Source organism: Coturnix japonica, chromosome 7 (assembly GCF_054131305.1).
Source record: "Coturnix japonica strain WE chromosome 7, WE-NBRP24, whole genome shotgun sequence".
Lineage (NCBI taxonomy): Eukaryota > Metazoa > Chordata > Aves > Galliformes > Phasianidae > Coturnix > Coturnix japonica.
This window is the reverse complement of record NC_140669.1, coordinates 17,738,553-17,761,864: the sequence shown is the minus strand read 5'-3', so window position 1 is coordinate 17,761,864 and position 23,312 is coordinate 17,738,553. Positions and strand designations below refer to the sequence as shown.

Below are 23,312 nucleotides of genomic sequence, written 5' to 3'. Positions count from 1 at the left end.
TGTATCAGGTTTTGATATAAACCATAGTTCATGATTTAAGCTTTGTAGTAATTTTATTCCTAGAATGTTGTCAAATATCAGGCAGTGTTTCAAATGAGACGTATATTTTAACAAGATTTAGTTGATGCTTCTGTCCTTTTTAAAGGGTCTTTATCTCAAAGGAAGGTATATTTGGGGCACAAATTCTCATCAGTTTTAGAATAAAAAAAAACTATTGAAGCCATAAATACAATTATGTCCTGATTGATTTTATTTGAAGTTAAAAAATGAAGAAATTGGGTTGAAATTCAAATGAGTCAGTTATTTTTAATCACAATGATAAAATATTGTAGCATTATAAAAACCGTATTGTCATATATTAATAAATCAGAATTATTCCATCTGCTAATTAGCTTCTGAGTATTTCTCTGAACTGTGGATTGGAGAATTTGCATGCTAATACTCTTTTAAAGGACAATGTATTTGTTGCAGATTTTGATGCTTTTGTTGGGGATACTCCCAGATTAGACACCAGTGCCCACAAAGCAAAAGCTCAGCTTGCTTTGAAAGTGAAACGCCAGCCACCTTCTCGATCAAAGCTGAAGGAATCTCTTGGGGCTGGACAACAGACTGTGAATCTACAGGTATGCGAGTAGAAAACTAGGCATTCAAAAGCCTGAATGTATATTTAGTATTACTTGTATACTCAATTTGAAGCTATGTCCAAGCTTCATTCAGACTGTGCCAAAGCTTGAGATTTTTATGCTCTGTATCAAGTGGGAAAGCCTTATCCTAGTTCACATATGTGATCTCTAGCAAGTTCATTGTAGCACAGTTAATTTGAAGTTAGCAAAGAAGTATTCAGGTTTACTGTATGGTGTTTATACTGAAAAATTCTGACAGTACAAGTGGTATGTTGTGAAACATTCTTATTGTATAAATTTAGGACTTCTCTTAAAAACTTCCCTTGGTGGTGTGGCCCTTTTTGTGTGTCTCCTTAACTTTCAGCCTTCCCTTTTTCAGACATCTTGGTTGAATTTATGAAATTGCAAAACCAAAGTTCCTGAAATCTGTATTTGATTTTATTGACTTTGTGTTTTAATAAGAATATATAGCAGCATTCTCATTCTATTTGAGAAAGCTGAAAGTTAGAAGTTATAAACTTAGTTCAAGGATGTAATTTGGTGTTATGATATAGCAGTGTAATACTGATAGCTCTTAAGGTCTCTTATCTGTATTTTTATTTCTACTCATCCATCTGGTAACAGTACAGAAAGCCAGTTAAGTTTGCTTGTAGTGTTATTCTGTTCTAATTTTCTTTTAAGTAAGATAATCACATGGTCTGTATCTGTGTTCTCCCTGAAGATGGCCCTTTTCCATGGCAAACCTATCATTTTGGCTAGTATCATAACTGGGTGTCACAGCCAGTGAAATTCTAATTGAAGTAGATTCTGAGCATCAGCTGTTAGTCTTCTTTAATGGAGCAAATAAAAAAGAAGGGGAAAGGAAAAAAATAACAAACAAACACAAAAAAAAAAAAAAAAAAACAAAAAAAAACCCAAACCGTTCATGACCTTATAGAGTCTTGCAGAGCTTTTAACTTGAAAATAAGAAATGGGATTTTAGGTGCAGGTTGTGAAGGGGAGAAAATAGTTGAAGATACAAAGGTACATAACTGGTATGTGAGAGAACCTGTCACAGAGGTAGAGCTACTTGGTTTGAAAGGGTTTTAAAAGTGATTATGCTGAATTGGAATAGGCAAGATGTACTGGAATCTTTCTAAATTGTCTAGATAAAGATGACTTGGAATCAAAAGCTTGTAAGAGCCTATAAAACCAGCTTTATGTCATTTAGATGATATTTGAGAGTCATCAGGCTAAAATTGTACCCGTTTGTAATTTTCTGAACTGAGCAAGTTTGTGCATAACATAGAGTATCCTTAAATGATGGTTAAAGATTGAATGAAAAATGAAATAATTAAATGATTATGCATCATACTTATAAGTGACTTTTAAATTTCTTGAAGGATGAGGATACAGAAGATGCTATTCTTGACAGAGAAGTTTCCACTCTGTGTCTAATGAAGATCTCAGAAATAAATGAAAAATTAACTCTCCCTCATTTGGATGACATAGAGCAAAAGATTGAAAAGCCTGAACAGGCCCAAAACACAGAAAGTCCTTTAGAGTCAAGTCCTTCTGCTTCCACACACTCTTCTCCAGTACACAAACCAAATAGTGAAAACAGCACAACCGCTGCTCATTCACCTCCTCCTGGAGAGATGGCTCCAAATTCTCCTCAAGGGCATACCAAGAATGTTAAACAAAGAGAAGTAAAAGGGAAAGGAAAAGAGCCCAAGGGTAAGACCTAAGATTTTATTGTTACTTTAATACTTTGGGATCGTTATGGTTTTAGATATAAATTATTATCGAGCAATAAACTTCTTGGTAAGAAAAGGAACTGACTACTAGTTACTTGTAGTACTACTTCCAAATAGCCAGCCTGGACTGGCTTACTGACTAAGGATGAGGGAGAGAAGTGCAGAAGGACAACTAAATATTGTAAACACTGTGTTACTTAGGTTTTAGGATCTTATTTATTTAGAATAATTTTCAGCATGAATATTTGAAACTTAGTGTATTTTTAGAACAATGTTTTTATTTTTCATCCCTCTATGCAAAGCAGAAGAGAAAAAAAATGAAGACAAAACAGTTGAAACAAATGAAGGAACATCATCAGGGAAGTCCAAAAGGCGATTTCCAGATTTTGGGTAAGATTAGTTTGTGTTAGTTTGGAAATGAATGGCTTTCAGTATTGCTTTTGGATAGTGTCATATTCTCTGAAAGCAAACTGTTGAGAAAATTGTGTAGTGCTGACTTATGCATGTTTATCTAGCAATAAAATTATGTTCTTTCTCTTTGTCAATTCACTGATTGTTAAGTTTCTCTGGGCATTTTCTATATTTATCTTGGTTATATTGGTGATTTTTGAAAGGAATTGCCAGAATTCGGTCCTGGTTCTTAAATATAAATGACAGTACTTAATTGCATGCATAATTACAAAACCATGCTCTGTGTAACAATAGTAATGTGGCTTTTTATAACTGTTGAAACTGACTGAAAAAAGTTTTGCATTGTGTAAATGTAAACACTACATGAAAATTGTGTTTCTCATTTCAGTGGTTTACGGAAGTCTGGGGGCAAGGGCAAGAAACAAGAGAAAGAAAGTGTAAGAGTTTCTCTGGATAGCAGGTATTTGTTCTTTTTGTTTCAGTTACACATTCTGCACTCCTAATATTTTTAACAAAGAAATTTCTTTGAAATCATCATTGATGTTTGACCTTCAAGTATGTTCAAATAGAGCAGTGACAAAATTCTGTAGATTATTATAGGAATATGCAGATGAGCTTCTAACCTTGTGACATAATAAAAAGTGGAACTAAAAGTTCTAAAGTGCTTAAAGTAAAATGGGTAGCATAGAGGAAATAGTAAAGCAAGGATACATTGTAAAGTGGCTCATAAGACATGTTACACTCTTTCTCAAATACTGTATCTGTATTTTACTTAGGATGGAAAAGAATGTTGAGAGGATTATCGCATATTTGGAACTGTGAAATATTGAAATAGATCTTAAATTAACCAATAACCCAAATTAGTTTGCATGGATATTCACAGCGAGTCTCAGTTTTCATTCTTAGAATCAGCTGTGCTGTGAAAGAGGTGCAAATGTTTTTGTTTGCTTGTTTCTTATGGGTTTTCATTTTTGCTTTATTTAAAAACAACTTATTTTAGAGGTTCTCGAGAACTGTTGGATGATTCTGGCAACAATCTGTCTGCATCAGATTCGGATTCTCCTGTTCCGACTTGCATGCCTTTCTCGTGGTTTGGAGACAGTCACAAAGAGCCTCAGGTTTCTAGCAGTAGTCTGCACTTTACTCAGAGTGGACAGGACAGTTGTGAACATGGTCAAGACAAGAACAGAAGCAAGGTAAAGATGACTAATTTGTGCTTTGAATATTTAAGCATTGTATCTTGACAAAGTAAAAATGTGTGGTGCTTAGTATGTGGAATCTTGATAGCAGACATTTATGGCATCACCTCTTATAAACTTGACTGCAAAAGCTTGAGTCTGTGCGAGTATCCCATTTGAAAGAAGTATTTAAAGCTGAGAGAAGTTTCTGTAGAACCCTCTCTTCTAGAAAATTGCTTCTGAGTAACTGGTGTTATTCTAATAAGTTAAAGCACTTTAACCAGACTTTAACAGTGAGATTACATGGTTCAGTCTATAACCATGAAAATCCCATCTTTACTGTTTAAATTATTTGAAAGAAATGGCTGTGAAAAATAAAAAGTTTAGTGGAACCTTCAGTAGTGTCCCAATTTTGTAGCTTTGTTTACCCATTGGCTGTAGTGGGATTAAAATTACATGAAAGAAATGCCCACAAACAATGTGTGTGCTGTCTAAAAACTATTGTCAGTGTAAGACTGTTACTGATAGTCTTAACAAGTTACCTTTATTCTTCTTTCCTTTGGATTCTGTCAGATTCAAAATTGTAGTTATTTAAGTAACTTTACAAACTAAGTTTGTTCTTAAGTTTCACACTTTTTCACTCTGATTTTCTAAAAAATTATTTCACTTTCTGCTCTCCCTAAATGCTATTAGAGAGAAAAACATGCTGGGCTGTAGTTTGTGGAGTTTGCTGATGTTTTGCATAACTGTTAGATAACAAGTTGGCTTTCCATGTCTGCAGATGTTAAGTGTGCTAAAATCCTATCATAAAACAGTTTTTAAACTACTGTCTGATTTCTTAGTGTGAATTTAGAGTGGCTGTCATGTGTTTAAGCTTTGCACATACACAGTATATGAGTTTGCAAAAAATACAAACAGTGGGTTTAGAAACAAACATTACTATAAAAACTTAATCAGAGTAGGAACCCCTTAATCCTGTAAGTAGAGCTATCCTATGCAGAGTACTGTTACTGAACGTGTGCGTGTGACTTGTGTGCTTATACTTTCCTTTGTTATTTGCTTCTATTGAAGCTAAGGCATTCCCATAAATAAGTCAAAGATATCAGGATTGCAAGAGCCACATTGAAGAGAATACCTTAATAGGCTGTAGCAAAGTTATCAAGATACTTTCTTTGTAGATAAACATTCAGTGACTTAGCTTTTGCTGCCTCAGAAGAACCTGTTTTTCGCCTCTTAATTACTCCTTCCTGCTTGATACAAGTTACTATTCAGAGCACAGTAAAAATCTCCCTGCTGCATTTCTACTATAAGCACTCAAAATATGCTTAAGCACCTCTTAATATGCTTCTATATGTACTTTAGTTAACAATCTAAAATGCATAAAGCTTACCAAATTAGGTCTTCTCTCTTCTTTTTCACACTTCTGAATTAATACACTTTCCTTTCTCATCTATTTGTTTTTCCAGGCTTTCCATCACTTTAAACTTCCAGCTAGTTTCTTGCCTACTGTTTTATTTGTAGCTTTCGTCTTGTGCTCCAGTATGTAATTGCTGCTCTGCTCTTTTCCTTAGCGCCAGTTGCAAACCAGCAGCTGGAATCATATAGTAGTCTTCAGCTATACGTCTGCTTTGTAAAACAGAAAGCTGACCCTGTCAAAGAACAGATCATTATGTGTTAATTGATCCTAAAATCATGTACAGCCTCTCCAAAGTCAAGCTGTTTTCACTTTGCAACCTTGGGTTGGTTTTTTTTCTAAAGCTTGCATTGTAACAATAAACGCTGCTTGGAAAGACTTATCTTTGTAGTTCCTAACCAGCCTGTTAAGTCTGTGCTATAAATAAGAAATCTTTAGCTGGTACGCCTGCTGGTGAAAAGACTTGAAGACTGAGAAGGAAATGTGCCTGGCCACTCTGCAGTGAGTTTTCTTACTAAAACAATGTAATGGTAGGGACAAAATTGTCTTAGTAGAATTTAAGGAAAGAATATTCCTTTTCTTGGTGGTAATATTTTCTGCTCTTATGCATGCGGTATCACTTATAAGCAGGTGAAAGTACTTCTTACTGAGGAGGTAGAAGAGAACTCTTGTCATGTAAGACTCTAAAGCTGGTTGAGTCTTTGGCATTGCCTCGTTTATGTATTTGTGTTTTAAGGCTGATGGTGTAAGGACTGTAGTTATACTTGAAATGTTTCCCATTTCTGTGACATTAACTTCTTGTAACTATTGCATCTTGGAAGATCTTGTTTTCTTAAAATAATACCAAACTTAGCCATCAAAGCTTTGCAAAGGGATGAATCAAATTCTTAATACTTATGAAAAGTAGGAGCACAGGAAACTAAAATGCTGTGATCTGTTTGCAGACAGTTTAGCTTCAGAAAGCTTCAAAATTACACAGTTCTTGAAGAAATCCCTTCACATAATCTGCCCACTGATTTCCTGCTCTCTAATGCAGTGCAAACATGTATATAGTGTTTGCATTCTTCACTTTTCCAGATTATCTTCTGTAAACTTGTATGCAGTGTTTTATTTTTATTGCAATGAAGAATGCTGTGGAGTAAATTAGTTATATATCTCTACCTTAAATCTTGAGAAGTCTACCTACAGAATCTTTTCTATTCAAGTTCTTTTCAGGAATGAAAAGTCTTTGCAACTGGCCCTAAGTCTTAAAAAGGAAATCTAAGCCTGAAATGGGGCAGGAAGAAGAGAAGAGAAAATGCATTACAACTGGTGCTGAGACACTGAGATACTTTTAGTTTGGTTATGTTTTCTTCTCTTTATTTATTTATTTTTTTTTCTCATCTCATTAAATGTTGAGGCTCAAATGTTACCCTGTCCTCTTCAATTTTTATTTTTTCTTTCCAAAGCACAACTTTGTTTGTGAACTGTTCACAATTCTTCTGCAAGGAATGAATAAGGGAGTTTAAAAGAAGAGCTCCTCATTTCAGAATTATCAGAATATTATCTTGTTTCTGGTAATACTTTTTACAGTAAAAGACTGAAGAAGCTCCTAACATTGAATGCAATTGGATTTTATTTACATTATTAGATTTAAATCACCTTAACTAACTAATGTAATTAATGAAATAATCTAGATGGAGGGTTAGGCATCTTACTAGCCATGTTGAATGTCACGCTCCGTCACTGAGTAGCAGGAAGAGTCAAATTGTGGTTTGTTTTGATTGTGGTCATGGTGGAGAGTGGAAATGTGTATCAATACTTGAGGGTAAAATAGTGAAAATATCAAGTTACCACCCCCAAAACTAAGATAGAATAACCTAGAAAATTCAGAGTTCAGGTTAAACCAAAATAAGAACTTAAATATGAAAGTGCTCAAAAAAGGAAACTAAAGAAAAGTTATTTTATAGTAGCATAAATTACATTTGAAAAGTAGATTTTAAACCAACTTAATCTAGCATCTCAGATTATTTACACACATATGGTATGGCATCCTTACAAAGTTTATGTAGTTGAGTAGAGACTTCAGAAATAAAGGTGAATAATTGCTTACAGTTTGTAGGCAGTAAAAATGAGTGCTAAGGATTTTAAAAAGGTAAATACATGAGATGTGCTTCCAACAGATGTATTTTTTTCTCATTAAAGGAAAAATAAGGTAGAAATTGGGATCTGGGTTAGAAACTGAGGTGGTTAAATTAGAAAATATCCTGTAAAATACATGTTAGTTTTCTTTAGAAGGGTTTTCTTACCAGGGTAATGTGAAGTCTTCAGGTGTAGCATCTGGCTTTTTTCATAGTTTTCAGCTGGAGTCCCTGGCTGGCCAGGTGACCTGGGGCCATTTAATAACTTGTGGCTGATGACTCAGTTTGAACCCATATCCTCTGCTGTTGCCAAGACAGAGAGATCCAGTTTTTCAGCAGAGACCAAGAGTAATCACTGAATGTAAACAGTAAATGCTGTGAAGATTTTACATTCTTTCAACGTGATAGATCTTAAGTTAGTTGTATTTCTAACTTGATTACATACAACGTAATATTCTTAAACTGGAATTTTATTCCCTTATAGAAGGATGATATTTGTCAAAATCTTCTATTTCAGAAGAACTTGGTCTTTTGAAAGTAATTTATTCATATTGCTGAACTGCATAATTATGGTTAGAGTGTTTAACCATTTTTTTTTTGTAAAAACATCTTAGCGATTGGAGTTTAATAATGTTTTTGCAAATTTTAGTGTTTTAACTGTGAAGATTTAACATAGCTTAACACAGTCTATTTCTTTTAAAAAGAAAAAAAAAAAAAAAGCTTCCACAGATATTTTCTATCTATACAGTAGGTTTGGTTTGCATATCAAAGTGATTTTCAAATGACATAATTCTGTGTCTCAAATGTAGCCACCCCAAAACTGAAGCTGTTATACTGAACAGCAACACAGAACAGGGGAGGACTGTGGATTCTGTCCTTAGGCGAGGTTTGCATTCTGTATCCATGAACTGACTTAAACCTTGGTCTATAAACAGTCGAAAGCTCATTGCTACTCCTCTTGTCATTGTACACTGTGCAAAGACAGCCAGTTTGTTCCACTGCCTACGACAGTAGTTTGAATGTGGGCAAATACAAACTGTAAGTCTTAATGACCATAAACATTTAGAACTTTGATTTTTATTTCATCGACAGAACAGCATCTTCCTAAGCACATTTGTAGTGCTTTCACATGAATACAAACCCACCACAAGCAGTTCCACTACCTGAATCTTAGGTTGCTTCTCCCCAAGAGTGGTGTGCCCACTGCCAGAGTAACTGTGTGTATTTCCTTATATACTTCTACATAACTTCAGGTTATGACTGATTCTCCACACAAGGTTCTCTTACTGGGGATATTGTTTTTATTTTGTTGTGGTGGTTTTGAATTCAGAAATTAAACAAAAATAGTCTGAAGTATGTTCCAGTGAATATTTTTCACATGTGACCTAAAAATAATAGTCACAGTATATATATATATATATATATATTTACAAAAGTCAAAATTAATGGAATATCATCTTATGATCTGCTGTTTCAAGGAGTGAGTTAATAAAACATTATTTCCACTTATTTGCAGAGTAGACTTGTCATAGATGATACATACCATAGCAAGCCAAGTTGTGAACTTTCAGGGTTAGTGACAGAACCAAATCTGTCAGGTCGTTCACACACTTTAACCTTCTCTTCAAATGAGGTGAGTTTCAAAGTGTGTATATGTGTCTTGTTGGTGTTGTTCATACTACAGCATGTTTAATAGAACCCCATTTTATCTATTTTTTTTTATTTTATTTTTTTTACATGAAAATGGATGGCTCTTTCCATATTTTAATGTTGTAGAATGCTGTAAAAAAATCCTACACCATTGTTGAACATGTACTGGAAGAGCCCATATTGGCTGTTGTGTTTGGATCCCTGTTGTGTCACAGGAACTGGAATGAACTCTGTATGATCAAATTGCCATGTTTAATTTTAAATATAACGTGATTTGGTTCCACTAATTTGAAGTCACTTTCTGGATGAATGAACACACGTTTTTGACTGTACCTTCACCTCAGTGCAGGTTTGTGGAGATCTCTTTTGTACAGATGAAACCTTAAATCTACGCTTTGATAACAATTCTCATTTATTGTCTCATTCAGTATTTGGCTGTCAGGTATCTTTATGAATTAAATGCTTTATAGACTAGGTGTTGTTAAATCTGAATGCAGCCAGAAATGAGCTAGAGGGCTAGCCAAACTGATAGTGACAATGTTTGAAAGAAAAAAAGAGTCATTAATAAATGGGAGAGTTTGTTGCTAGCTATACTGAAGTATGCTTTGGTGAAAGTAATGTGGTAATGTGTATATGTCTTAAAATAATGCCAAAAATATGCAGCTCTGCATTCTGCCGCCCGACAAATCTTGAAATTGTTAAAGGACTAGAGATGGAAACACCTCTTTGAAATGGGGAAGGGAACAACACTGAAGAATAGGCCTCTTCTGGGCAGTTTGGGAAAGTGACTTTGTGGTGACAGGAGGTCACTTCAGTTTGGTTTTCATTGAGCTAGTGGTAGCGTCTCTTATTCTTTCAAAGATTTTAACTTCTTAAATTGTGTAATGGCATTTGTTCATTCTTGGGTTGTGTTTTTTGTCTTTCACACCTGCAGTGTGTCCATCTGTACTTGCCTACTGAATCACTGTTGTTTTTAATGCAGGAGAGCACATTGTTCTCTCATGCTTCCACTCTTCATAAGTGGGTCTAGTTCTGCTTTCTGAATTTGAAGTTGTTCATGTGTGTGGTGGCAGCTGCAGCAGTGGCTGTTTTGGGAACTGTTACTGATGTAGAAATAGCTTGGGACAGTACTGCGTCTGGAAGGTAAACGGTTTTAGGGGGGTGAGTGTTAGTTAATGTCCAATAGGCATTACTCAAAAATCAATACTCTGAATCTTGTTCTGCCACACATCTCTTATTCCTGCTCATATGCATAAAAAAGTTAAAATTGTGCTTTTGTGCAGTAAGGAAAATCTTTCTTTATACTGTTTAAGTTTTCCTTTTCTCCCTCACCTACATGAGGAAATGATGTTTATGTGTTTTAATGCAGACTGTCTTTTTGGTACAATTTTGTTATGATGTTGTGTCCTTACTAATATGAAACACAAGGGTTTGCTAGTACCTGATATGTTGATAGTACAGTTGGAATTATTAGCACCATCCAGAGGACTTGTGTGGTGCAGGCTGCTAGCTGGTCCAATCCATGCTGCATGGAGGAGGTGGTGCTAAGAGCTGCTCTGCATTCTGTAGAGGACTGCATTCACCTGGAGAAAGGAATAAATCTGCAGTACTCTGAAAGTACATAACTGAAGCTGAAGGGCTAGCACAGATCTAGTAAAATTAATGAGTTCCAACTGGAATAAAATAGTAAATATAACGTATAGAATTTTTAACCTTTGTATAAAAAAACTTTAGCAATATATATATATTTTAAGTTATTTCTAGCTGCTGATAGACTACCCAATACTAAGATAAACATCAAACATAAGTGGGCATTTTCAAATTCCTGCTGTAATTTCTATCTTCTTTTTCTGTGCTAAGCAACCTGATCTTGGTAGCCTGGACAGAGCACACTGTGCTCTGGTTCTCCTGATATGAGTGCTGCACAGAGCACTTGAAGCAAAGCTTTCTCTAAAGCCCTTTGATTCTATGAAAATTACCATACTTCTGCACATCAGGAGGGCCAATGTATCCATATTTGCTATGTCTGCATTAGCACTTTAGTTAGGAGTTCCATTTTGAAGCAAATCTCCAGATTGTCCTATTTGCCTTACATTGATTCATCTTGGAAATTGGCACACACTTTGACTGTTCCCAGTGTACTCCAGCTGCTAGTGGCCATTAAGTCTGTGTGACCAGACTAGAGCTATTCTGAGATTAAATAAAAATAAAAATAAAATCATTTGAACTGCTTGTACTATAGAAATTAGGACCTCTGCCTAAACTGTTCTGCTCTGCAAGTCTGTTCCTGTGCACCTGCATTATCTTCTAATGTAACCACTTCCCTTTGTTTAATAGGCTAGACAAAGCAGAAGCATTTTTAATTTTATGAAGTCTTCTGAAGTTGTGCTTGCACATCTATTATGCCATTTTGATCTCTCGGGTCCAGTTTCAGCTGTGTGTCAGACCATGTGATGGTCCTAAGTTTCACCATTGTTCATGTAATTGCTGGAATTATTTTGGTTCACGCAGTTAGTGCTCCAAGTGAGCTGCATTTTGTGAGATTCCTCCCATTTTGAAGCTGTAGTTAGCTGCTCACCTGAAACGCGCAGGGTCACATCTCAAATTCATTCATAGAAAGATGCTTATTTCCATGTTTCACATTTACAAATGTTGTGTGATGTGTATTGACCTGCATGTCCAAAGTAGCCATGCTCTGAGGTGCTTTTACAACCATCCTTGGTAAATTACGGAAGCTGCCTACCAGAGCAATCTTCAATTCTAAATGCAGCCCATACTCAATAAAGAGCTAGTGAGAGATCACTTTGGAGAGTAACGCTGATGTTGCTCTCATTCAACTATCACACTAGAATTCCTTCTGTAGACATATTAAGCTCTGTTTTATGTAGCTTTTCTTTTGCGATAAAGTGAAAGAGTGCTTCAGGACTACCAGCAGTACCTTTTTCCCCCTCAGATGCCTATTTGAAATGGAGGCTGTGAGCTGTTCAGTAAGTTCTGTGTGCTGGAGACATGTCATATCAGTGGAATGCTAAAGGCTATTCACAGATGGCCTTCTACTAGGATAACCCTTTACACTGGTGATGTGCTGGGATCAGATGAAAGAACAAACTATTCTTGCTCCTTAGAAGTGCTCCACATTTAGTACTTAGGATTGCTCTCAGATTTTTTGACTGCTAGAACTGCTTGTATTCTGGATTTCCTTAAAAACAATCAATAATACAGCTGAGTGCTACTTGATTGATTCTTCCTGATGCTGTATAGGGCAGTATCTATGTCTGGGACTGGGCTACTTTGACTGATAAGAGTGTTTTGGTGGTTTGCATATGTGGAGTTTAGCAAATGCTTTGCTATTTGTTGAGAATGGTTTTCATGAAAACATGATTTCTTTGAAAAAAACATTTCTGTTCTCTGTTTCTCACTTGCTTTGTGTTGAATGTTGTACTGTCATTTGTTTATAACAAACTCCTAGGCAAACTGACTATTAGCTGTGATCTCAAGAGTTTATGTCCCTTTGAAGCTAGAGTATGTTTAAAAATATATTTTGTTACCCAGATTCAATTGACAACTAAAATCCAGCATAAGTAAAATACTGCTTACAGTGGCTTTTTTCAATTGACTAGGCATTAGATGATGAACTCACAACAACAGGAAAGCAGAATCAATGGCACAGTAGACCTATCTCTGAATGGACCACACAGCAAGTTTGCCACTGGCTAATGGGAATGAACATGGAGCAGTATATTACAGAGTTTACAGCTATGAACATAGATGGACAGCAGTTAATGCAACTCGACAGTGATAAGTTAAAGGTATGTGAATATCTCAGGATAGATTTGTAACTGTATGATTTCCATTGCTTATTCAGCTGTTCTTTTAACTACCAAGTCTTGTTTTCCTGTTGTAATGATTTTTGTTTTAAGGGACAGAGGTTTGGTTTTCAAACACCTTGAGTTAGATGAGAATATAATAACCGATAGTATTTTTTCCTAATAAATAAGACCTTGCCTTTTTACAAGGTATTTGTTACTTGTTTCATCTGAAGGAAATAAAAATCAGCAAATATCCCCAAGGAGAACTTGATACATGTACAATCAATCTCGGCATAAGGTCATATCAAAACAGGATCCAGCCAAGTAAAACGCATAGAACTGCAGGCTGCAATTTTAGAAATCTAAATTTGTTTTGTATTTGTTCTTCAAATGGGAAAACAAAAACTGCATGTGAAGACCTGTTAATTGCATTTAATTTTTTACTTCTGCTGAAAAAAAAAAAAAAAAAGAAAAAAAAAGAAAATTAAACATTTAATTGTTCCTTCAAGCTTTTTCTAGATGTTTTACCTCTGGAAGGTGCATGGTATGAGTCCCTTACGATACTAGAAAAGACTTTAAGCTTTTATTTCTTGGTAAATTATCTGTCTTCTGGACAGGCAAGATATGCAACTAAAATGAGGTTCATCTGCCTATCATAGCATAAGATGAAATATTTTTAATGATCAGTAGTAGTTGTAGGCTTTGAGTGTTATAGGGAGGAAAAATTGTGTCTAACTTTGGCCTCTAAATGCACCTGTATTTTTAGAATAGACTTTTAATACTAAATGTCCTGTGTCTTGTAATCAAATATTTCCTTGGACAGAGAAGAAATACTGTTACTGGTCTGTCAAATGAACATCTGTCTGAGGAATTTGGGATGGTAATGCTTGTAACTCAGTTTACAATTCAAGTTATTAGGAGTTCCAAAAAGGCGTGATACTGCTACCTGTAACTTGGAATCACTTGCTGCCACCTGCTGATCAATAATCAAAGTGCACTTGACTATGCTTTTTATAATACACCTTAAAATCCTCAGTACTTATAAGTGAATGAGATTGGCTGCCCTAAAACGTAGGCAGACAATAGAATACACAAACAAGTAAACAGAAAGAATGGAAAGGGTGAGCTAAAGAAAAGCAATGCCATGGTAGGGAGCGTAGTGTTAGCATAGTGATCTGGCTGATCTGAGCTCAGCAGCATTCCTAATTTAAAAAAATAGAAACACTTAACAGAAGTTTAAGAGTAGTTACTGAATATAAATTTCTGCAGTATATTAAAAATATATATATATTAAAAAAACCCAAGCAAAAAAACACCTCCTTAAACTGTTCTTGCTTAAGTACTGTCGATAGTGCTGTTGGAAAAACTATTAACTAAGTGATCTTTTTTTTTTAACCCCCAAAGGCTTTGGGAGTTTCCAGTCAAAATGACCGATCAACAATAAAGAAAAAAATTAAGGATATTAGGAAGACGCAAGAAAAACTGGAAAAACAGAAGGAAAAAGTTCAGAAGAAAGAGAAGGAAGTTCGCAAGACTGCCAGAGTGGTAACCACTCTTGAATCTAGCTGCTAAAGTGACCCTGCCTTTAACCTTAGTGCATACTTGTGTCATCATGAGGAAGTTCACCAGATTTGTATATAGTTGTACAATTGAGGGGAGAAGGGAAAGTGCAACAGTTTAATATGGTAGGTTTGTTTTTTGGCTTGTTTTTTTTTACTTTTTAATTAATTATAGTCCCTCCCCATTACAACCCAATAAAATGAAATATTTTCAGTATTTTCATTCCTAGTTGACTCTGCCTGTACTAATAGTAATTTAACTTCCTGCCTTAAGTAATATTTGTGCTTCTGAGACCTCATATGCCCTCTTAATTGAAGATTCTACACGTTTGTGGAAAGTAGAATGCTATTTTTAAAATCATTCCAATATTAGTCAACTGGCATTTAATAGAGTTGAGTCTGGTAGAGGGACGATAGAAAATTCCTGCCAACCAATTCAGTTCTTGACAGTCTGTTTATCTGTTGCCACTAAAGATGTATAGAGAGAGGTGTTTAGGAAAAAACAAACAAACAAACAAAAAAAACCAGTAATGTCAAATTAATTTAAGAAAGCATGTATTTCAAATTTATGGAGTATTTTCTTTAAATTTGTGTATTTCTGGGATGATTCGTGTTCACGCTAAGTCCACTGTAGTAGCACATTGTTTCTGAATTCCATGTGTTGCAATTTACTCAGAAAACAACAAGAAATATGAAGTAGTTTTTGCAAACTACATACACTAATCACAATATTAATTTTTCTGTACACTACCTTTATGATATTGGGACAAGGTTTAAACCTATAAATAAGATCTTTTTTAACCTATTTTTTCCTAAATAATACATAGTTTTATAGATTTATGCTACAAATAAGATCAATTTGCAATACATGTATTTCTCTTTTCTACTTGCTACAAGTTTTTTGCGGACCAAATTTATATATTTGCTAATTTTAAACTTTGCTGTTTTTCAAACTTAAAATATCAAGGGAAGAACTATAGAAAAACTATCACTGAAGCACTGGGTTTCTGCATTGTATTTAAATATGTTCAATTGTAGACTACAGATTATTTCTCTTTAAAGGAGGATTTGACATGCCATATAGTTTAGAACATGAATTGGTGTTTTGTATATTTACATACTGTCTTAAAGATATGATAACAGCACTTCTTTAACTAGGTTATTCCAGAAGCAAAGTATCAATTCCACCATAGAATGGACTAGAACAAAACTTACATCATTTGTGTATGTGGACCAAGTTCTCCTTTAAATCTATGGACTGTTTTTCATTTTAATTAAATGAATGAACTTCACTGTTGGTGTTTCACAAGTCTTTGTTGTTGTTGTTGTTTTTTGTATAATTGTCTTGGGAACTCCAGCAAAGGGATGGTGTGGAAATGCTTCTGCACACCATACGTTTCCAAAATAAAGTTGAAGAATCTTGGTAATAATAATTACTTCTAATGAAAGGCTCTGTTTTCAGTTGTGTACGTTAAGAAATCTTGAGAATGTAATTATTTAACTTATTTACTTTGTCTCTTGTAGCTTTGAGTTTGTATTCTGAATTCACAGACCTTAAGCCAGGGAGGACTGCTGCCCTACTGATAAAGGGAACTGGAAGCATGGAATGATCACATTCTTAAAATTACACAACTTAAACTGTGCTTTCTGTAATCCAGTGAAGGATGTCTATTTCTCAGTTAAGTGCTTTCAGCCAGAGCAGGGAATATATCTGTGTGTTACCTCTTTTCTTTAAGTCTTCTGAACTCAACGTTGCACCCAGCGAGGAGCTTGTTTTGCAGGGAAGACAGTAGTGGAAATGATGGCTTGCTTTCATACAGGGCTGCTGCAACTAACTCAGGGCTATAGCATAGATGCTAAATTCATCTGGCACCTGAATGTAAGAACAGATTATCACAGACCATGGACTTTAACATCTGTCAGATGCTGAATAGGAAGTCTGTTTCTATAGAACTTATTTAATTATCAACAAAATCACCCAACTGAAAGTGTAATTTTCAAAATATTTTTAATGAATAAATGTAGTGATTCTTTAAAAAAAAAAAAAAATTAACACAAACCAAGATTAATTTTACAGTGCAAGACTGAGCTCATTTTCATACAAAACTATTAATCTCAGCACTTTGATAGCTGAGCTACTATACTACTTCACTATAAACTGTGTTAATGATGACTGCAGTACAGCAATGAAAATGTTAAACAAAAAATCATCTTCTAAACTTCTATTTAAATCAAAACTAACAGATCAAATTTATGAGTAGGTTTAAACACTGTAAAGTAATACACTGCTACATTTATGTTTTTTACCACAATCACTTTGGGTGTTGGCTAAGAACAGATGAGTATAATTACAGGGCAAGTCTTTGTAATAATCAGAATTCAATTGGTAGCTAGCTGAGAGCATGAAAGGGCTTTTATTTCAATACCATATGAAATGTTTAAACAATTTCATAGGAAAAAAAGTGATTTTTCTTTAGAAATATTTTTTTTTGTTCCCAGATATTACTAACATTGTTCAATTTAGTTATTTATATATTTAAAACAGCAAAAGGGCTAGAAGAATTCAGAGCTGAGTTTTTAAAAGCTGTTGCTGTAACTTCAAGTTTTAATTCAGCAAATGTAATAGCTGCAAACACTCCCTCTAATTTTTGTACAAGGCCCGTTTTACAATATGTAGAATTTCTCACATTAATCCTCTTACAGGGTTGAAGACAACTCCTGTCCTTGAACTCATGTCCTTGTAAGAAAATAAAACAGAGATCTAAGTGCCCCCAGGCTTGAGTGGAGCAGTTAACTGTACTGTTCTATTAACTGTACTGTTCTAGTTAGGATTACTTAATCCTTCCTCAGCCTGACAGTTTAACTACATATGTAACCATTCTTTAACTTCCTCCTATTAAAGTGACCCATGTTAGCTTGAAAAGAGTATAAAAGCATTTTATTGTTTTGCAGATTGAGACTAGGGAGTAGCAGCTGATAATCTTTAGCCTGGCTCAGCTACAGCTAGAACAGTGTGATCACAAGTTCTCATGTACCAGCTATGCCCTTTACTTGTGGTATCTCACCTTGTGCTCTGCACAGTGCAAGTAACCTAGTAAAATTTAGGCTCACTCTGAGAGCAATTATGCATGTCCGCTGCATGACTAAATTGCAGGAGTATATGCAATGAGTTACCTGAGGGAAAAGGCTTCATTCTAATGGTCTGTTTCACTCCTAAAATGCTCAGGAATTATATAAAAATACAACACAGATGAGTCTGACTTCAACAAAGCTGGAACACTAGCCATTAAGAGAAGCTAAATCCCTTACTGAAGGACTGTGTACCTGATAATTAATGCTTGGTCACCCCCAGTGTGTTTTGACAGTTTGCCTTTGACTGATGAACATATTCTTCTCAGCTTATTCGCATTTATGGTATGACCTCAAGTTACCAGGTAAATGAAGCCAGAAGCCCACCACAACTACAAAGGTATTTTCAAAACCTGCTAATAATTCCACATTTTTTTAAATACTCCTGAGAAAGTAGTTTCTATCATCTAAGTAATAGAGATTCCCTACTAACAGTAAATTTTAAAAATCTGTTTATTAAAAAATATTCTTAATGTACAACTGTAACCTGACATACCCCAGAGTCTGAGCTTTCACTAGGGCTAGAACACTGATACTGTGGTTTGATATTACCTACCCCATATAAGCAAATGTAAGACCACATACCTTTACTGTACACAAGCAAACACTACCTACTAATTCACAATGATCAAGGAAAGGTAAGTTCATCACACATTAAATATTCACATTACCACCAAAGAAATATTACTGATACCACCTACCTGAGATACATTATGCCAGTGGTAGCAGCTCTAGAACTGATTTATTTTTTTTATTATTCCTAAAGACCTATGTGTGGCTTCTAAAGCTGTTAAAAAAAATGTATAGTGTGTAGATAACGTTTCTAACTTTGCAAAATTAGGCTTCAGCATACTAAAGATCAAGAAAAAGAAAGCTCTATACAGGTGCAAAGGTACAGCAGAAACCTCCTTAATATTTCTTAAATGAGTGTTTCATTAATCTTCTAACACCATATAATGGAAAAATACTCTGGCAAGCTTTTTCAAGAGTTCCATTAAAAAAAAATTTGTAATCATATGACCTAATACATTTCTCAGTAGATATGAAACAGGTTGCGCTGGTCTCTATAAAACTTGAAAGTACTGCTCCCTTGATTTAACTACAGAAAGTAGTCATTAATAGAAGGTGGAACAAATTAATAATGACCTTCATAAAAAGTATGAACAGCTTATTACTTTTTTCTTAAGTTCCAGGAAAGAAGGTAATAGATTTAAGCTTTGTTATTCCCCCTAGAATGATTTTCACAGGTCAAACGTGGCTCAGCGTCTTGATATAAACTAGGGTCTTTAAAATTCCCTTCACATGACATACGTACATCTTAGGAGCTGCTGAGCAAAAAGCTATGTACTGCGAAAAGTAGTCATGTCCTTTGGCTCACTGCTTGGCACACACCAGTCATCCGCTTCATGGTTTGCTTTATAATGTTTCCAGGCTGCTTTGTTATACACAGGGAGTCTTTCAACTGATTCTGTTGATAAGGCCTGTAAATAGATAAGACCACAAGGAACTCTTCTTTTTAATGAAAAAATAACAGAACAAAGAGATCCGCTAATAGAATTAATGATAAAGTTAAAACAGTAAAGTGAAATGATATATCATACCTTTATGTAAATAACTGCATCTGTGCCATAACCTTCTAAGGAATACAGTTTCAGGTCTCCTTGGAAGTACTGTGCATACAGGCGTGATATGGGCAAGCCATAACCAAATCCAGCCTGATTTGGGAGAAAAAGTATATTTTTATTAACATCATCAGTCAGTGGTTGGTTTTGGTTGTTTTTAATTAAAAAGCTAAACAGAGGATCTAAGAGTAATGTTTGACAGCAAGGAATTCACCCCAGAAAGAGTGAAAAAAACATTGTTAACCTGTGAGTATGAGGAGAAAACTGTTTTAGTTCTTAGTCAGACAGAGCTGCTAGATAGCAGTTCTTGTATTTTAGAAGCTTTTTTTCAATAAAAAACTGTATTGAGATCCTTACAGCACTGCTGACTTAAAGAGTTTAATATTCTTAAGTCAGGTACGTTTCATCATCAGTATACAGAAAAACGTTCAAGAAGAAACTAATGGGAATTTGTAGCTTATGCTACAGTTCTATCAAGCCCTGTCTGCAGCATTAGGATGCAGCCTGAATTTTAAGCATATACGTATTTAATCCACAGTATTTGGTAAAGAATTTCTCTAAGAATACTACCCCTGGTTTTGTGTAAAGATCTGTTATCTAGTGAGTTGCAGAGTCATCTAAGCACAGAAAAGTGTTAAAACTCCTTAACAACAAATGCTACATTTTCAGTGCTACTATCAGAGAGAACAGATTCAGGAAAGCTGTTCAGAGCTTCTTACTGTATTTCTCATGCATCTGTGAAGTTGATATGTGAGACCATGAAGCTGAAGTAGATTCTCCATCTACCGTACCATATCTGTGTACCATCATTCTTACTGGGGAATGGTACAACTCACTACATAGCACAGATGAAACTAAGAATTTGATTCAAAACTGATGCTATGGTGGTTTTTTTTTCCCTTTCTTCCAGTGATCACTAGAAGAATTCAGAGTCCTGCGTTTGTAAGCAGTATAGCTAATTGTTCTGCTTGAAGGAGCTCATCTCTATGTTTGATACAGAGGAACAGAATCTTTACATTCAAATAGTTGTCAGTGACTTAGGATTCCATACAATTTCCAGATTTTCTAGGAAAATATTTGAATTAAGCTGTAACATCTAAATGGTTGTACGTGCTGTATAAAACCAGCACTTCATGGCTTTGGCTGAACGGTTTCCTTAGTGATTATTACTCATATTCAGGATGACAAGGTATAAATGATTTACATACCAAAGGTGTAGCTCGGGATGTCTCAACACGTGGACGCGGTGCTGTTGAATACATATAGTTGAATAGTCTGTCAATTTTCCTCATAGGAACACCTCCGCCACGATCACTCATCTGGAACAAGAAGAAACACATAACATTATGTTCTTCAATGCAGTTTTGTAAAAGACAGCATCTCTCAAACATTGATGCAGAGAAAATTCAGGTAAAATATAATATAAAGTTGTCTCTAGAAAATGACAGTTATCTTAAATTCCCATCTCTCAGCTATAGCACCAAACAGATGAATTCTTCCTTATCATCCCTTACACAAACCAACTGAATAAAAGACCATCACTTAAAGTATCCAGAATCTCTTGAAAGTTCTACTTAAATTTTGCATTGCTTTTATCTTGTTCATAACTCAGTTTTGTCTGAAATCAGTATTTGTAGATACTGATTTCAACAAGTGACAGGTTCTGTGTATCTTTATTACTGAGAACTACATCCAATGAAAGACAATATATTAAAGCAATAAAACAATATATTAAAACTCATTACTGAAGGGGCTAGTCCAAAGAGTTTTTTTTAGTAGATATTTGTTAGGCCTACGAAAAAGCCAGTGCTTGCTGCTGATCTTTGAAATCCAAATCAATGTCTTACATACGAAAAATACATTAGTCTGCAAACTGTACTTCAGGCAGATTTAATCTGCATGGAATATAAAATGCTCATTTCCCTTTTTTGAGTTGTTTCACACCTTCAGTGGAGCATTTTGGTTTACAAAATGCTGCCATGACAACTGCAGAAAGTTGTCTTTCTGCTTTGTTTACAGTCATGGTCACATATAAGCAAGGCATGAGCAAAATAACAATGAAATAACCCTCGAAATACTAAACAAGAAGTAAGTACCTTAACAGTTAAATCCTCATTTCCCAAGGTGACATGCACGTGAATTGGAGGATAAATGCATCGATCAGCATTATGTTCCATGGTGGCTCTCATTGCATTCTGCAATTTTCAAGTACAAGAACTTAAAGCCTATCCTTACTTTTTGCTTATTATTTTAAAACAAACATCAACTTAAGAAAGTAAGTTAATTTTATCACATATTTCAGTATTGGGACAAAAAGTATAGTTTTAAAGTAGTTTTTTGAATAATTCTGGTTTATTCAGTGTCAAGATTTGTATAACTTACTAGAATTACACAGGCTGGAGTCATTAAAACTGTTTAGAATAAACATTTTAATTTTAAATCTTATTTGTAGAAATCTTTATAATGAATTCTATATGCAATAGGACACAAAGATCCAAGAAAAGTCTAGGACAGAAATAACTCCTAGAAGAAAGTTACAGAAGTCCCGTTATACAGGTTACAAATGTCCCCAAAGTTAGGAATATTATTCTCACTTGCTTTATTATCTTTTTTTTTTTTTTTTTTTTTTTTTTTGTCTACTCAAGAGGTTTTCAGTTGTTAGGCAAAGGAGAAAGATGTTCAATTTCTATGCAGTTGTTATTCATCTAAATAGTACAGCTTTGGGGTATTTTCCCACCATTAAAATATTAAAAGTTTGCATTTGCAAAAACACACTGCTATCTAGAATTGGTTCAGAAAGTCAAACAAATACAATCTTACTAAACAAACAAATTCTGTAAAAGAATTGTGTAGTGGTAATTCAACAGACCTTGAAAAGTTCGAAAACCATGTGATAGAGGTGGGACGGTACATACACCACTTGCATGGGCTGTCCTGGTGATTTAACTGCAGAAAAGAAATGCTAAATATTTAAATGGCAAACTAGGCAACTTGTATTCATTCCTGTAGTGATTCAGCGTGTATACTTGTAATGTTAAGAGAACGTGAAAAAGAATATTTAATAGAATGTCTTGGGTTGGAAGGCACCTTGAAGGCCATCTAGTTCCAACCCTGCTGTGCAAGAACACCTTCCACTAGATTGGGCAGCCTAGAGTACAATGGCTTTTTCATTTACTTGCAGAAGCAACTTAGATTGTTTCTTTTTGTAGGTATGTCTGAACTTGCACTAACTTGAGAAGCACTCCAGTAAGCAGAGTTAGAAAGGCTCTTTAGCATCCAGCAGAACTATGGGAACAGCAGCTGACCTCTGAGGTCACAGGTGTACAGTTGCAAAGTTTTCAAGTCACAGACCAGGGGTTCAAGTAATTTTGTAAAGTGACATGACTATGTTGTATCTGACTGCACACACCAGTGAGTGATAAGAAAAGGGGAAGCCTTCTGCCAAGTTTTTAAAAAAAAGGTATGCAGTAGAGGATATAATATCTAAATCTATATTAGTTCTCCATATATTAACTATTTAAAAAGTGAAAAGAGCACATTTTACCAGCTACTTCAGAAAAAGCTATCATTACATTCAGGAAAGTGCCTCACCCCACATTCACTTACTATTCAACTCTTCAAGGACAAGTTCTGGAGAGCTCATATAATACAAATCACAAAGACTCTTGGCACTTTCATAGCCGTCTGTAAGAAATACACAGAAAGTTACATTTCCCCCTCCATTTTTCTTTTCCCTGCTAAAGTTTGTGAAAAAGAAAGCCATAATTGAAAACACTGTGCACTGCCAGTGAGATTTTGTATCTTCTCACAGAGATGTTTTCTGGGAGAAAACTGAAACAAAAACCCAAAGGCTTTAATTTAAACTTTTGTTCCAAGATGTGGAGTGGCTCTCAGGCTAAGTGTTCATGCAAGTTTTCAGAATTCTCTGAATTTCAGAATTTCTCTGGATTTACCTCTAATAACTCCAACAACATTGCAGCTAGGATCGATGCTTCCAATGTGTTTTGGATGAGCTGGATTAATTTTCCCACCAAACAGTAAGGCTGCCAAAAGAAGAGAGT

The 23,312-nt window shown here is 35.0% G+C and overlaps 2 protein-coding genes across 11 annotated transcripts in view; one reads left to right on the top strand and one right to left on the bottom strand.

Moving 5' to 3' along the window:
* Positions 1-15,933, top strand: part of LOC107316692 (neurabin-1-like) — a 36,878-nt gene extending 20,945 nt beyond the window's left edge. For 2 of the 4 annotated variants that reach the window (XM_085552485.1, XM_032445826.2), the window contains exons 12-19: positions 472-623; positions 2,006-2,339; positions 2,665-2,749; positions 3,159-3,230; positions 3,771-3,966; positions 8,999-9,115; positions 12,753-12,941; positions 14,346-15,933. In XM_085552485.1, coding sequence (XP_085408611.1) covers positions 472-623; positions 2,006-2,339; positions 2,665-2,749; positions 3,159-3,230; positions 3,771-3,966; positions 8,999-9,115; positions 12,753-12,941; positions 14,346-14,513 — 1,313 coding nt within the window. In that variant the 3' untranslated portion in view covers positions 14,514-15,933. The remainder of the gene's footprint in view (positions 1-471; positions 624-2,005; positions 2,340-2,664; positions 2,750-3,158; positions 3,231-3,770; positions 3,967-8,998; positions 9,116-12,752; positions 12,942-14,345) is intronic. The other 2 variants (XM_085552487.1, XM_032445827.2) reach the window with 1 other exon arrangement.
* Positions 1-23,312, bottom strand: part of PDK1 (pyruvate dehydrogenase kinase 1) — a 29,136-nt gene that overhangs the window by 1,025 nt on the left and 4,799 nt on the right. The window contains exons 5-14 of one of the 7 annotated variants that reach the window (XR_001556522.3): positions 23,205-23,294; positions 22,858-22,935; positions 22,121-22,197; positions 21,348-21,446; positions 20,460-20,570; positions 19,231-19,344; positions 18,945-19,110; positions 16,223-16,373; positions 10,574-10,715; positions 7,651-7,837 (exon numbers count right to left, since the gene is read on the bottom strand). Coding sequence is in view for 2 of the 7 variants with exons in the window: in XM_015868531.3 (XP_015724017.1) it covers positions 18,970-19,110; positions 19,231-19,344; positions 20,460-20,570; positions 21,348-21,446; positions 22,121-22,197; positions 22,858-22,935; positions 23,205-23,294 (710 nt within the window). In the remaining 5 variants the exon portion in view is untranslated. Of the gene's footprint in view, positions 1-7,650; positions 7,838-10,573; positions 10,716-15,038; positions 15,172-16,222; positions 16,374-16,491; positions 19,111-19,230; positions 19,345-20,459; positions 20,571-21,347; positions 21,447-22,120; positions 22,198-22,857; positions 22,936-23,204; positions 23,295-23,312 lie in introns of those variants that run through there. The other 6 variants (XR_004307933.2, XR_014947964.1, XR_014947965.1 and 3 more) reach the window with 6 other exon arrangements.